The sequence below is a fragment of the Zea mays genome, chromosome 3, assembly GCF_902167145.1.
Source record: "Zea mays cultivar B73 chromosome 3, Zm-B73-REFERENCE-NAM-5.0, whole genome shotgun sequence".
In the NCBI taxonomy this organism is placed as follows: domain Eukaryota; kingdom Viridiplantae; phylum Streptophyta; class Magnoliopsida; order Poales; family Poaceae; genus Zea; species Zea mays.
The window spans coordinates 94,799,555-94,813,711 of record NC_050098.1 but is presented as its reverse complement, the minus strand read 5'-3'; the positions used below and the strand labels follow the sequence as shown (position 1 = coordinate 94,813,711).

The following is a 14,157-nucleotide window of genomic DNA, read 5'->3' as shown; positions in this document are numbered from 1 at the left end:
GGAAGTTTGTTCCCGTTTGATTGAGAAGAAGAAGCTCACTCGGTCTGAGGGACCGTTTGAGAGAGGGAAAGGGTTGAAAGAGACCCGGTCTTTGAGACCACCTCAACGGGGAGTAGGTTTGCGAAAACCGAACCTCGGTAAAACAAATCCTTGTGTCTCACTCTTTATTCGCTTGCGATTTGTTTTCACGCCCTCTCTCGGACTCGTTTACATTTCTAACGCTAACCCGGCTTGTAGTTGTGATTAAGTTTGTAAATTTCAGATTCGCCCTATTCACCCCCCCCCCTCTAGGCGACTTTCACCCACGACGGAATCGGTCGCTCAGCCACGTCACAGAGCAATTGAGTGCGCCGATGAGTTCACGTTAGAGACCATATCCACCTCCCCTCCGATCTTTTACTCTGAGTAGTTATCCACGCACTACCAGCACGAATCGTAACACTGGTGTGGATCGCGGTGCGGGGATCACCGGCGGTAGGTTCTGTGAATCCAAGATCTTTTTTAGTTATTGTACATGCTGAATGCCATATGAAAGCGCCTGACAGCCTGACTTTGGGGCTGTTTTCCTCCAATTTCTGTACAACACTAGGTCCAACTTTGTATAAAAGATTTGTTCCCCGTTGTAAGGACTACAACTTTGCAATAATGATCATAGCCCATAACCTCATGGATTAGGCACGAATTAGCTCCCAACTTAGAGAAATATCACTGGTTTCTTAGTTTCAGTGTTACCCTAGTTTGACAGCACAAGTTGGGAGACGTTTTACACTAAGCTCCAAACAGTTTTAGGGCTAGGTTCCTTACACAAATTTGTACTACTATAGTAGCTCTACAACTTTGTTGTGGTGACTCATAACAAACTCCTCACAGATCAAGAGATATAGAGGCTTAAAGTTAGTCTGTTGACACTGTTTTCAGGGTTTAAACCAAGGATGCTCTTGGATCTTTTTGCAATGTACTCCACGTTTCACCACAAAACTTGGAAATCCTAAAACATAAAAGTTGCTTAACTTTTGTTATTCTATCACTTTGATGTATACACTTTTGACTAAAAGTGCATAAAACTTAAAATCACCCTATGGGGCACTATTTAGGGTTTCAAGGTTTCAAACTAGGGTTTTGAGTGTTCTAGGGTATATGTGGCACTTAAGCTCTCCAAGCTTAAAATTTCTTGATTATTTCTACCCACTTGTTGAGTTCACCCCTTAGTGCTTATCTCACAAGGTCACATGCTTCTAATCCTTAAAGAGAGATATTCACACCTAGGGTCAAGGACCTCTTTTACCACATCAGATCATCACCCAAGCATCACATCACATGTTTGTTTTAAAAATTTTAGCCTAGTGGATGCATCCTAGGTGTATCATACATATTGAAATGCCAATGCATATGATGCCATGTCAAAGTTTTAGTTCTCGTAACACCAGGGGTGTTACAGTTCTGGTGTGCCACTGAATCGGTACTGTTTACCCTGACCCCGTCAGAACAATCACCTGCAACGTAGCCTACCAAGGTCCGATGGTGCACAATACCAGTACTATGCACGATCCGGTGCACCCGCAGACTATGTAGTTTTTTCCCACTTCATTCCAACAGCTTTGTGGGGGGAGGGGGTGGGGCTATAAATACACCCCAACTAGCACATTATTGACACAAGAGCTACACCAAACATCCATACATTTATTGCAACAACTCGAAGTCATTCAAAGCTTCCCATGTTCCATATTCAAGAGACTTGAGCTAGTAAAGTATTAGTGCCTTGTGGAGTGTTTATTTTGAGTTTGTTGCCATGATTCTTGTGCTCGTAAGTTTCTTCTCTCACTCCCATTCTTGTAAAAGCTAGCAAGAGACTCTATGTTTTATGGAGATACTTGCATGGACTTAGGTCCTGTGATTGAGAAGAAAGAGATGGCTTGAGCTTGATCTTTGGAATCACTCGAGAGGGTTGAAATAGACCCGTCCTTAGGGACACCTCAATGGAGACATAGGTTTCTTTTGGGAAGCTGAACTATGGTAAATAAATTGCTTGTGTCTTTTGTGATGTGTTGTGTTGCTTGCAATTTATTTCTCCCTTCCCTCTCCTAAGTTCTCTTGCTCGTGCTTGATTGGAAGTCAATTGTGTTCCTCTCAAGATATTCCACAATCATAAGAGCAACACTAGCAAGAAGAACACCTCTCCCTCACTCGATTGAATTGCCTCTCGTTCTAATGCCTAACTGGGGTTCAAGTTTTTATATTAAGTGATAAATTTTAGGTTTTGCCTATTCACCCCCTCTATGCGACTTCCAAAAATGTTTTAATGTTATTTATGGTAACTTTTTTATGGCTATCTATAGTTTTTACAAAAAACATTATGGTTATGCTTTCATTACTAAATTAAAACTTGACCATGTAAAAGCGATTGCCTAAGCTAGTCCACTATAAAGCCAATCCAGTTTCCCCAAAATGGAATACTTGCTGAGTACGTATATACTCACCCTTTCTGTTTTCAAACATATACTATTGTGCGGATGCACAACTATCGCTCAGATCAACTATAAGATGGATGAGATACAATGGATTCAGAAGACTTTCAGAAGCTTAGGCATGCATGCCAGCTATTAATCTTCTTGTGGAGATGAAGTTTCATTGCAAGAGATAGAGTTTCACTATGTTGTGATTTACTTTGATAAAGACCCTTATATCTCCTATAAGTAATTATTCATATATGTAATACGATGTCTACCGAATATTCACTAATGACATCGACTGTGTGTGTGAAAATTCATACTAGGCACACATAGAGTGTCATCTAATTTTGTTCTTAAAAACGAGTATCAAAATTATAAACTTGTACGAACTTTGTTATGTGTTTGGTTATGGACTTGTGAAGTCTATGGAGGTGGAGATGTGAATTTGTGAAAAGTATGTGATATATGCAATGAACTGTGTGAATATTAACTTTCTCTCTATGTATATTGAAATTATAGATAATTTATGAAAATAGGTACCATTTAGAATGTTGGTAGGAGCTTAATTTTCGAGGCTCATTATTAGCCTTCGAAAATCAGCGACCATAATTCTCAAGGCCTCCGATATAGTTGTTAGCGACTGGGCCATCGAGAATTAGGCTAACATTATTTAACAACGCACACACCCTTGAAAATTACTTAATTCTTAATGTATCCATAGTAGATTAAAGAATTTTTCGGCAATCCAATTTCTGACGGCCCGGCTTCTATATTGTCAGAAGATTATTATTGTTTTTTTTATGGTTTAGCCATAATTTTCTATGGTTCTGGCCGCTAAACGTTGGATGATTTTATGTAGCGAAGAACGTGTCACGCTCGGATGAGCCAGAAACATAGTATCGATTATAATTACCACTAAGAGCTTGTTCGGTTAGCTCTCAATCCATATGGATTGAGTGAGATGGGATGAGTTTAAATTCCAAGAAAGTCAAACTTCTTCTAAATTTTTCCAATGTCATCCAATCCATAGGTAACAAGATTAACCGAACAAGGCCTAAATAAAATGGCAGTTATGGTTTCTTTAGTCACCTGACTAAACTTGAGTGACTAAACTTCAATCACTAAAATACTCTATTTGGTTTCAGTTACTAAACACGACTAAAGAACATTAATTACTATATATATTGACCGATTTACCCTTAATGAATGCATGCGCACTGGTATAGGGGTGAAGGTACATGCGCTAGAGAAGGGTAAGGGATGGAAAAAACTACTTTTAGTCATCCTCTTGGTGACTAAAGAACTAAAGTTTGGTCACTCTACTTTAGTCACTCTGTTTGCTTTTTTAGTGACTTGGAGTCATATACTACAAATGAAAAAACCATAATCTCACCCTCCAACAAACCACACTGTCTATCCAAAATAGAAATTTGGCAGTGTTTGGTTGAAGAGCCAAGTAGAATGGAGCCGTTCTATCCTAGTTTTGTTGTTGTTTGGTTACAAAGTAACTAGAACAGAGTGGCTCTAAATAGGGAATATTCTCCTCAGATCCGGAACCATCCTACTCCAAAAATTCAACCGGACAGAGCCGCTCCGTTCCCAGCCCGCTCGCACAATCACGCGACTCAGGTACCTCTCTCCTCATGCGACTCAATGACTCTTCAACCAAACAAAGGATGGAGCCGCTCTGTTTCAGTTCACTCTGCAACCAAACAAAAAAACAGAGCCGCTTCGTTCCGGCTTACCAAACACAGAACAGAGCGGCTCCGTTCCTAGAATCAGGGATGGAACGACTCCATTCTACTTGGCTCCTCAACCAAACACTACCTTTGTTTTTCTAGAAAAATAAGGCACCAAGACCAAGTCCAAGCAGCACAATGCAAAGCTAGGGATGACAATGGGCTGGGTTCGGATCGAGTAGAGTAAATACCCGTCCGCGACCATACCCGCGGGGATTATCCATATCCGCCCATGACTATACCCACAGGTAAAATTTTATACCCATACCCATCGGGTATCGGGCGGATATCGGGTATCCGTCGGGTATAGCAGCTTGGTGCATTCTCCCTAAATGAAGTCTAGTGCAGTTCTGAGCGTCGCACATCGCCATGATCACCGGAGGCATATAATGTTGTTGCATAGTGCAGTCATGTAGATGTAGCCCTGGACATGTGTTGCTAATGTTTTTTTGTTAATAAACTTCCAACTCGTCAAAATCGAAGAGTAGCTAGCATAGTCGTCTGTGTATTAACACTCTCTTAGCTCAAGTACTTGTACTAGATAGCACTGGTACTACGTACTGGTACTTTATCAAATGTACTTGCACTAGTACTAAAACCAGATCAGAAGCATCAACAGACAGGGAGGTAGGATGAGCTGTCGAGGATGGAAGGCTAGCTAGCGTACTGGTAGTTTGAAAATCTAAAATCACTATTTTCGGATATCCGTCAGGTACCCGCGGGTAAGAAATCAAATCCGTACCGGATCCGTAATAAAATCCGGTCGGGCATGGGTAAGACTCATGGGTCAAATTTTATGTCTGAACACGTACCCGACGGGTCGGATATCCGACGGATATCCGAACCCACGGGTAAAATTGTTATCCCTACGCAAAGCTCGCCGATTAGACGAGCATTGGATCCTCAGCCCCTCACTCGCAAGCACCAATAGCCGGCTGACAGCGCCAATGGTTCCAAACCGCGTCTACCTCGGGCTTACCGGTGTCTTTCTCGACGCTAGGTGGCAGGTTATCAAAACTATACAGTCTATTAACAGACTAAACAGATAATTAAACAGTTTAAACAAAAAAGGAAACAGAAACTATTCACTGACATGTAGCGTTTGTCCGTGTGTACAGTAGATAAACTAAATGATCGTTTAGTCAAACATTGCCTCTGACCGGACCAACGCGCGGAGAGCGGCGCCCAACGCTGCTGCCAAAAGCACGCAAGCAAACATGGCAGTCGGGCTTGGCGTCCGTACAAACATAACAAAAAGCGGCGGCAGCAGTAATACAATTAAATATCTTACCCTGCCCCTTGCCCGCGGGGGAGAGACAGGCCCATGCACCCGGACCCGGGCCCGGCCCGGAACAACCAGGTGGGTGCAGCACACCGGCTGCCTTGGGGCGGTCGTGGTGGGCAACGCGAGGCGGCTGAAACTGACACACACAGACACACTCTCTCCCTCTTCCTCCCCTCGCTCTCTTGCAGTCTTGCTCACACAGCACATAGCACACACACGACACGCTGCGAGAGGGGTAAAGAACTTAGAAGGGCAGGCAGGAGAAGCGACACAGGAAACTGACGTCGCCTTCGGCGGCCTGCTACTTAAATAAATCCCCTCGCCTCGCCTCCGGCTGCCTCTTCCCTTTTTCCTTCCGCGCAAATCACTCAGGTGCCAGTTGCGCGGCGGAGATCGCGACGAATTCCGGACGGCAGGGAGGTGGTCGGGGGAACTGGGAAGTGCATGTGAGATCCGATGGCGGCGGCTGCCTGCGCCGGTGGGTGTGCGTGTCGCTCGCTGCTGGTTCGGGTGCTTGGGGCCCGGGCCTCCCCACCTCCAAGGGGTTTAGGTTTGTCTGTGACGAGGTTTATGTGCTTCTTTTGCCTGGGCGTGCAGGTGCGGAAGCAGGACGCGGATGCGGAGGGAAGGACGCGCTGTTCGTCGAGCTGTGGAAGGCCTGCGCGGGGCCGCTGTCCTGCGTGCCGCCGCTTGGGGAGAAGGTCTACTACCTCCCGCAGGGCCACATCGAGCAGGTGAGGCAGACAGGGAGGGAGGGTGCCCTGGCGATGCCCGTCTCTCGTTATTGATGTGGGTGCCGCCGCTGTATCCTCGCGTTTTTCGAAGCGCTTTTGGGTTACGCATGTGTGCATGCGTCGGAATCCTCGCCGAATTTCGCGTGATCGCAGCGGATTCCAGGGTTTGGAGGGGTTTAGGCGCGGGGTTATTTGATATGAGCGCGACGGGGTCCCTGTGCGGTGCGTGCCCTCGATTTGGGAAATTCCGGGCTCGCGCCTGCGCCGTGGCCCCGGATTTCAAGTCCTCGTCGTCCGCAACTTGGATTCGTGGTTCGGCTTCCTGTGAAGCCCGCGCATGTGCATGGAATCGTGGACTGTGAGGGGAATTGTCTCTGGCTTTTGGGGTTGATTCGCATGGCCGCTGCAGTCTGCGCTGGGGTTTTGCTTTTGATTTGGAGGGTTCGGCAGTTCTGATTTTGACGCGTAGGCACTTTGTCGCTCAGACCTCAAAGTCCCATGCGTCTTCTGATTTGGGGATTTTTTTTCTAGGTTTGACAGGTCCTCGGATACGTTTACTGGTCATTCCAGTGAGCTCATATGATGTTTTTTTTTCATTTCATTTGACCCTAGAGGCTTGGTCTTTCTTTAGTGCCTCTGCCTCGAATGGTATTACGAATCAGCGCCTTTATTGTTTTTTAATGCCATCCAAAGCTCCGCAATTTTTTACTTAGATATGCGGTGATTCCTCTTTCTAAGATTCTTGCGCTGCTCTATGTGATTTGGGGCGCTGATTGTGCGGGATTCTGTTGGTTTCTGCTGTGCTCAGGTGGAGGCATCGACGAACCAGCTTGCCGAGCAGCAGGGCACGCCCCTCTACAACCTGCCATGGAAGATTCCCTGCAAGCTCATGAACATCGAACTGAAGGTAACAACATAGCTTCTTTGCTGTTCACTGTAGAATGTTGTGAATGCATATTCTTTTTCCTCGTTTCCTTTGCTAGGTTGAGCCGGATACTGATGAGGTGTACGCCCAGCTCACCCTGCTCCCTGATAAGGTGGGTAACTTCTGGTTTTGCTTTATGCGTGCTCAGACTTGGAATGCTCAGACTAGTGTTTGATTCTCAGAAGCAAGATGAGAATACATCTACAACAGTGGAGGAAGAGGAGGTGGTGGTGCCTCCTGCGCTACCAGCCACAAATGAGGGTCCTCACATCCATTCCTTCTGCAAGACATTGACTGCCTCAGACACAAGCACACATGGTGGTTTCTCAGTGTTGCGCCGGCATGCAGATGAGTGCCTCCCACCATTGGTTAGGCCCTCTGAACCTTTGACTCATGTTGTTGTTGGTTTAACACTGCCTGTTGTTGGCTTAATGATGATGATGCCTTTGACGGTTCTCTTTGATCAGGATATGAGTCAACATCCCCCAAATCAAGAATTGGTGGCCAAGGACCTGCATGGGGCCGAGTGGCGGTTCCGTCACATCTTTCGAGGTGATGCCTCATTGTCTTGCTTGCAGTGGATTTATTCCAGAATAATAGTGTTATGTTCTTTCTTGTTTGTTCACTTAGTTTCACTAGACGAATGCATGCTTAATGCCTAGCTTGTACTTGTTTTTTTAATGCTCTAGAGGCTATTTGTGTGTTGACCATTCGGTTTGAATTTAATTGATAAGTTTTGTGCGAGCAATTCTGAGTTGTACATAAGCACTTCAATTCTATTCTCTGACTAGGGCTATACTGTCACCAGAAATTTATGTATTTAATATTTTCTTGGGTTGGTCTGCATTTGATTTTTGGATGATAGCAGTCATTTTATCAATGATTCTTTTTCATACTTAGTTTATTTGCTTTATGAATTTGTGTTCTGTTGTTGGTGACCTAAATTGTAACTTGGATAGTTGATGATCTTATACCTGTTAAAATTTACAACTTAGCATTTGATTTACATCAGGTCAGCCACGGAGACATCTCCTGCAAAGTGGTTGGAGTGTTTTTGTGAGCGCCAAGCGTCTTGTCGCGGGGGATGCCTTCATATTTCTCAGGTGTCATATTATGCTATGATGAGCAGTTAATGTTGGTTGCTCTTAACTCCTTTTTGACGTTTGACTACCATACCAATACCCGGTTCCTTATATTTTACATGATAGAGGTGAGAATGGGGAGCTCCGTGTTGGAGTTCGGCGTGCACTGAGGCACCAAACCACTATCCCATCTTCAGTCATATCAAGCCACAATATGCATCTTGGTGTTCTTGCAACAGCATGGCATGCAGTGAACACTGATAGTATGTTCACTGTCTACTACAAGCCAAGGTTTGCAAGGAATTATGAGCTTAGTCAAACTATTTCTGTTTCTGTGTTCACTTTTAGTTACAGGGCTATTCCAGTCCGTTACTTAATTGGTGCATGATTCCCTTGTATATTATAAAATGAAGTTTTGGGATCAATGGATAACGAATTGCACGTTTGAGCTGAGTTATTTACACTCATCCTTGCAGGACTAGTCCAGCTGAATTTGTGGTTTCGCGAGATAGGTACTATGAATCACTGAAACGAAATTATTCAATAGGGATGAGATTTAAGATGAGATTTGAAGGTGAAGAGGCAGCAGAGCAAAGGTAGGAGTGTCTGCAGCGGGTATTTGGTTCAGTTACATACCACAACATTGTTCCCCTTTGGAGATAAGACTTCCAATTTCATTTGTTAGATTCACTGGCACAATAGTTGGAATAGGTGCTTCTGATCCATCTGGTTGGGCTGACTCAAAATGGCGTTCCCTTAAGGTATTGACAATATGTAAATTGTTTTTATGGAAACAGAGTTGATTGATACCAATCTTTACCTAACATATTCTTGCGAAATTAGGTGAGATGGGATGAACCTTCTTCTATTTCTCGTCCTGAAAGAGTTTCTCCTTGGCAAATAGAACCTTCTGTTAGCCCATGTCATGTGAACCCTCTTCCAGTTAGATTCAAGAGGTCTCGATCAAGCGTTAATGCTTTGCCATCTGACGTGTCTACTGTAACCAGAGAAGGTTTGAATTTAACCTTGTGTTGTGGACTCATCTGATGCTTGTAGTTCTTTCTGTCATTACTAATGCACACATAACCTTTTCATGTAGTCACTTCTAAAGTCATGGCAGACTCGCAGCAAAATAGTCTCACAAGAGCCTTGCACAATCAAGGAAGGACACAATTGACAGTTCGATACCATGATAACAGTGATGTGAAGACTACTCAGGATCTTACCGTGTGGTCTTCAGGAACTGAGCAACAGAGAAACAATATTGCTGCCCAGACAAAGCTATGTCTGGAGGGTTGGACGCCAACTAGAAGTCCTGAAGGCTACAATCAGATATTCTCGGCATTTAAACCACTGAAAGATATACATAACCCACTTGGTCCTTTTCCTAGTCAAATATCTGGGACTCACTCAAATAGCTGGGACACAGCTGATGCTCGTTATCCAGTCCAACAAGCTAATTACAGCATGTTACCTGGCACATGGTCTTTGAGGCCTCATAACAGTGGTTTTAGGATGAATCAACAAAATTATCTAGTGATGCCTGAAGGTGCAAATTTTACGGGGAAATCAGCTTTCACTTCACTTCAGGACCATGGCACTGATAAATGCTCCACAGGCTGCTTTGGTCATATTGAGTCAAGTTCCCACACAGACCATGCATCCTCAAGTTTGATCAGGCCCCAGCCTTTGGTCCTTGGAAATGGTGTTCAGAAAAGCAAAGGCACTTCATTTAAATTATTTGGGATTCCCCTTGGCAGCCCAGAAAAATCTGAACCTCTGGTATCCCCACCAAGTGTCGCATATGACGGGAAACTTCAAACTTCTCCATCAGAAAAAGGGAATCAGCTAGACGTAGTTGAAGTGGATAATTGTTCTCATCCTTCTAAGACTGTGAAGCCACTTGATGGTCCTCAGTCAGATTCTATTACAGAGAATAATCAGCCTTCTCCAGAAGCTACCCTTAATATCCAGAACAAAGTGCAAAGTAGTTCCACCAGAAGCTGCAAGAAGGTTCATCATATGTTGCACCTTTTTCCTTGCTAGTAGTCATTCCTTGATACATAAATGCTTACTAGGCCCAAACCTTCAATTGAATACTTCTCAAAGTATGCTCCAAAGAAGTTTATGTACTCTTGATCCCTTTTGGCAACTTGTTTTATGTATCTAGAAGCACCGGTCCAATAAAACCTGCTAGTTGTGTAACCTACTAACCTTTCATGCTAATAAATTACTTGAGTTTTTCTTGCCCCTTCAAGTGTCGTATTTGGATCTGTTTGGCATCATCAAAAGAGCTATTTATCCTTAAGTTTGGCTGTCAAGAAAGAAAAAAAAAGCTGTGGGAATCCTGTGATGAGACTTTTTAATCTTTAAGCAGTATGCCTTTTGGATATATAGTCTAGCATTATGCAAATGGTTATTAAATACAATGTGGATGACAAATGTCACGTTGTCATTAGATTGGTGACATGGGCTTTGAGAAATGTTAGCTTTCTAATGATAACGGTCAAATGTTCTATCTAATTGCATCCATTTTTCTCCGGTTGCTTTTTATTTTATTTTATTTATTTGAGGGGAAGGATAGGCCTGACACAATATACCGAGTAAAGGCCTTGGGTTCGACGCAGCTTTTCTGCAAAAATGTAGGGATATGGCGTGCCTCGGTTATTACTTCATCGGACTCCACTCAAGTGTGAGCCGCCTGTAATTGGTCTGTCCTTTTATTTTATTTGAGAGATTTAATCCTTTCCCAGATCTATTCATGCTGGAGCCACCAGCTCTGGGTCTATCCTTCTATTTTATTTGAGGGATCTTGTGTTGCTTGTTGTGACCAGGCTTTCTCATTTCAGGTTCATAAGCAAGGTAGTGCCCTCGGCAGGTCGATTGATCTAACAAAGTTCGCTTGCTATGATGAGCTGATTGCTGAACTGGATCAGATGTTTGACTTCGATGGTGAGCTGAAGAGTCCATGCAAAAGTTGGTTAGTTGTCTACACTGACAATGAAGGCGATATAATGCTGGTTGGTGATGACCCCTGGAAGTGAGTTGTGCCGCCTGAGTATCTGTTCGGTTGCCTGTTGATTGAAACACAACCACGATTAACTAGGTAGCTTGGATTCCTCTGCTTGTGCAGTGAATTCTGCGATATGGTCCACAAGATCTTCATCTACACGAGAGAGGAAGTCGAAAGGATGAACCCAGGTGCCCTGAACTCAAGGTCTGAAGATAGTCTATCTGACTCGCTGGGAAGAGGGGTAGCTTCCAGAGATCCCCGAGGAGGCGGGTCTACTTCGGCTCTCGATTCCGAGAACTGCTAGTTTGTTCAGTCAGTGAGGTAGCTCCAGCTGGAATATGTTGCCCTTGTTGTACGGAAGAATTGTTTGTTCATCATGAGGTAATCCCGTGTTTGCTTTGCTTCTCGCAGGCCTTTGGAAGTGAAGCAGACAAAAGGCGTGAATCTTGCGGTGTAGAGTGTAGTTGGTACATTGTGTGTATGCCTCCGGGTAAGCCCTGCGGTACCCAGTTTGTGTCCTGGCGCCAGTTTACCATTTAAGCTAAGTTTTTGGGTGTGCCCTGTGCTGGGGTCTGGGCTCTAGTTATTGTAGCAGAGCAGGCAATGCATGCAAGAAACTGATGATGCGCCTGTTTGGCCCTCTTTCCCTTCCCAAGCCATGTAAATAGCCTTGGCTCTGAAGCGTAGTATTGTATTGTCGACAGCCGTACTTGAGATAGTACTCCAAGAGGCGCGCTTGCTCCTGTCAGTTGGGTGTGCGTATGTAGATGTGCGTGTGAAGCCATGCAAGCAAGGGTTTGTGGGGTTGATGGCTTTTCATGGTAGCGGATCTGCTTTCATGGTACTGACGTGCAGGTGGCAGGCTGGTGTTGGCTGCTATGTTTTGCTGCACGATATTGGCAGAAAACAGTAGTACTAAGGGGTGTTTGGTTTCTAGGGACTAATTTTTAGTCTCTACATTTTATTCCATTTTAGTTCTAAAATTGTCAAATATAGAAACAAAAACTTTATTTTAGTTTTTATATTTGACAGTTTATATACTAAAATGGAATAAAATAAAGGTACTAAACATTAGTCCCTAGAAACCAAACACCCCCTGAGAGCATTTCCAACAATACCTCAAACTAGTGCCTCAAATTGAAATATAGGGTTTTACACAGTAAAAACTACTCAATCTGAAATATTTAAATTTTCTTATTTTGAGACTTAACTTTTTGAAAATTTTCCCGCGTTGCACTGCTTTGCTTCGCGCCGGCATCCGCAAGCCGGCGGTACGTACTGCAGTAGCCGAAGCGCGTACGCGAGCACACGTCCACTGCTTTGCTTCGCGCCGGTGTCCACAAGCCAGCGGTGCGTGCTGCAGTAGCCGAGGCGCGTGTGCTGGTACGCGAGCACCTGAGCCGTGGACAGCAACAGTGTCTTATTTCATAAAATTTTGTCAAAAAACTATAGGGCACCCTCTCAAGTGACTCAAATATATTACACCGTAGTAGACTGCCCTATAATCTAGATTTGAGGCTTTACTGTTGGAGCGGAGTGTTTTGTTGGTGCCCTAAATTCTATAAAATATACTCATTTTTAAATTATAGGGCATTTTTATAGGTCACGTTGTTGGAGATGCTCTAAGTGCTGTGCTTCAATCTGAATCATGGGCGAAGATGATGATGAATTTGTATAGTGTGTGCAGCTGGCATCGAAACGTGCCATATGGAGTAGAGTCGGTCGGGCAGCACCCAAGTCCTGTTCCGTGACAGGCCCGCGCACGGGTCGTAGCCCAGCCCGACCAGTGTTGAATGCTCCCTTCCAGACTCAGATTTGCGGACGCAGCCGTACAAGATCCTAGTGTTTGGTTCAAGAAATGTAATATAAAAGGTAATAGTAATGGTTTACACTCGATTACTGTCGGTAACAAGTTTGAATAATCCGGTATCAATTTTTAGTATGATATCTGATTACGGTTGGACTAAAACAAACATGATTTAACGTTATCACTTACCCATTACGTTATAAATATGTGAACTAAACGATACCTTAGTGCATGCAATAACGTACGATGCCGCGTGGTGATGTGGATTGGTCCATGCCACGTGATACGACCCGTAGTACGATACCGTAACGGCGTGTATCTAGCCTGGTGGGATTTACGGAAAAATGCTGCTGCCCCGCCGTATCCATGGTGGTCGCCGCTACACCGCCGCAACCTTTCCGGACAGCATCATATAAAATTTGGCGCATCCAATTGTTTATTGTATGATCAAGACCAAGCCAAAAAAAAGACTTGTATATCCTCCTTGCACAATAGTTGGAAAGTTGATCACATTATTGGAAAGTGTTTGGTAATGGCACATTACCACCACTATTGTCCCCAATGTTCCTTGTTTCTTCTCCAACAACATCTGAAATATATTTGCAGCTATTAGAAGACATGATGCTAATACAAATTCAGCCTTTGCAGTGATAAACCAATGCCTTTTCCTTGATGACTTTTCTTTTTTCTTCCTTGTATTCTTTTCAACAACATTTTTTGCTCGTTTACTTTTTGGGCCTTTTACTACATGAGGAACTCTAAATGATATCACACTATTCTCTGTACCTATATCATGGTCATTCAAACCAACTAAAGAATCTTCATTTTCTCGCATTTTGTTTAGTGAATCATTAGCCATCGATTCTAAATTTTCCAATGCCCTCTCCAAATCATCTAGAAGTGGTTTTGATGTTGCGCACTTCAATGCAAGGGATGTTGCCATTCGAGAGATTAGAGATACGAGCAACACGTGCCTTCAAGTTTTCATTTGGCCTTCCTTTTTTCTCAACATAATGCCCTCTTTTTGCATATTTTGTCCATCTGTTATTCTGTTAAGTATGTATTGAGATGGTAAAATAAAAACATCATTCATATTGAGGACTTTGAAGGCATGCTTGCACA

The 14,157-nt window shown here is 43.8% G+C and overlaps 1 protein-coding gene across 12 annotated transcripts; it reads left to right on the top strand.

Annotated features, from left to right (window-relative positions):
* The first annotated feature begins 5,496 nt into the window (after nt 1–5,496).
* Nucleotides 5,497–12,119, top strand: LOC100273544 (Auxin response factor 2). Of its 12 annotated transcripts, none has more exons than XR_004856903.1 (16): nt 5,497–5,952; nt 6,072–6,208; nt 7,017–7,115; nt 7,192–7,245; nt 7,316–7,501; nt 7,601–7,685; nt 8,146–8,236; nt 8,342–8,506; nt 8,692–8,811; nt 8,901–8,976; nt 9,059–9,227; nt 9,315–10,228; nt 10,862–10,907; nt 11,065–11,255; nt 11,349–11,549; nt 11,640–12,119. XR_004856903.1 is itself a non-coding variant. In XM_020549576.3 (16 exons), exons 1-15 carry the CDS (start codon nt 5,931–5,933, stop codon nt 11,530–11,532), a joined length of 2,550 nt encoding a protein of 849 aa, XP_020405165.1. In that variant the 5' UTR covers nt 5,497–5,930; the 3' UTR covers nt 11,533–11,549; nt 11,640–12,119. The 12 variants fall into 12 exon arrangements, 4 of the variants coding, with proteins under 4 accessions (XP_020405165.1, XP_020405164.1, XP_020405166.1 ...); XR_004856907.1 differs by having other exon boundaries at nt 10,800–10,907; XR_004856902.1 differs by having other exon boundaries at nt 5,497–5,958.
* The last annotated feature ends 2,038 nt before the right edge of the window (nt 12,120–14,157 follow it).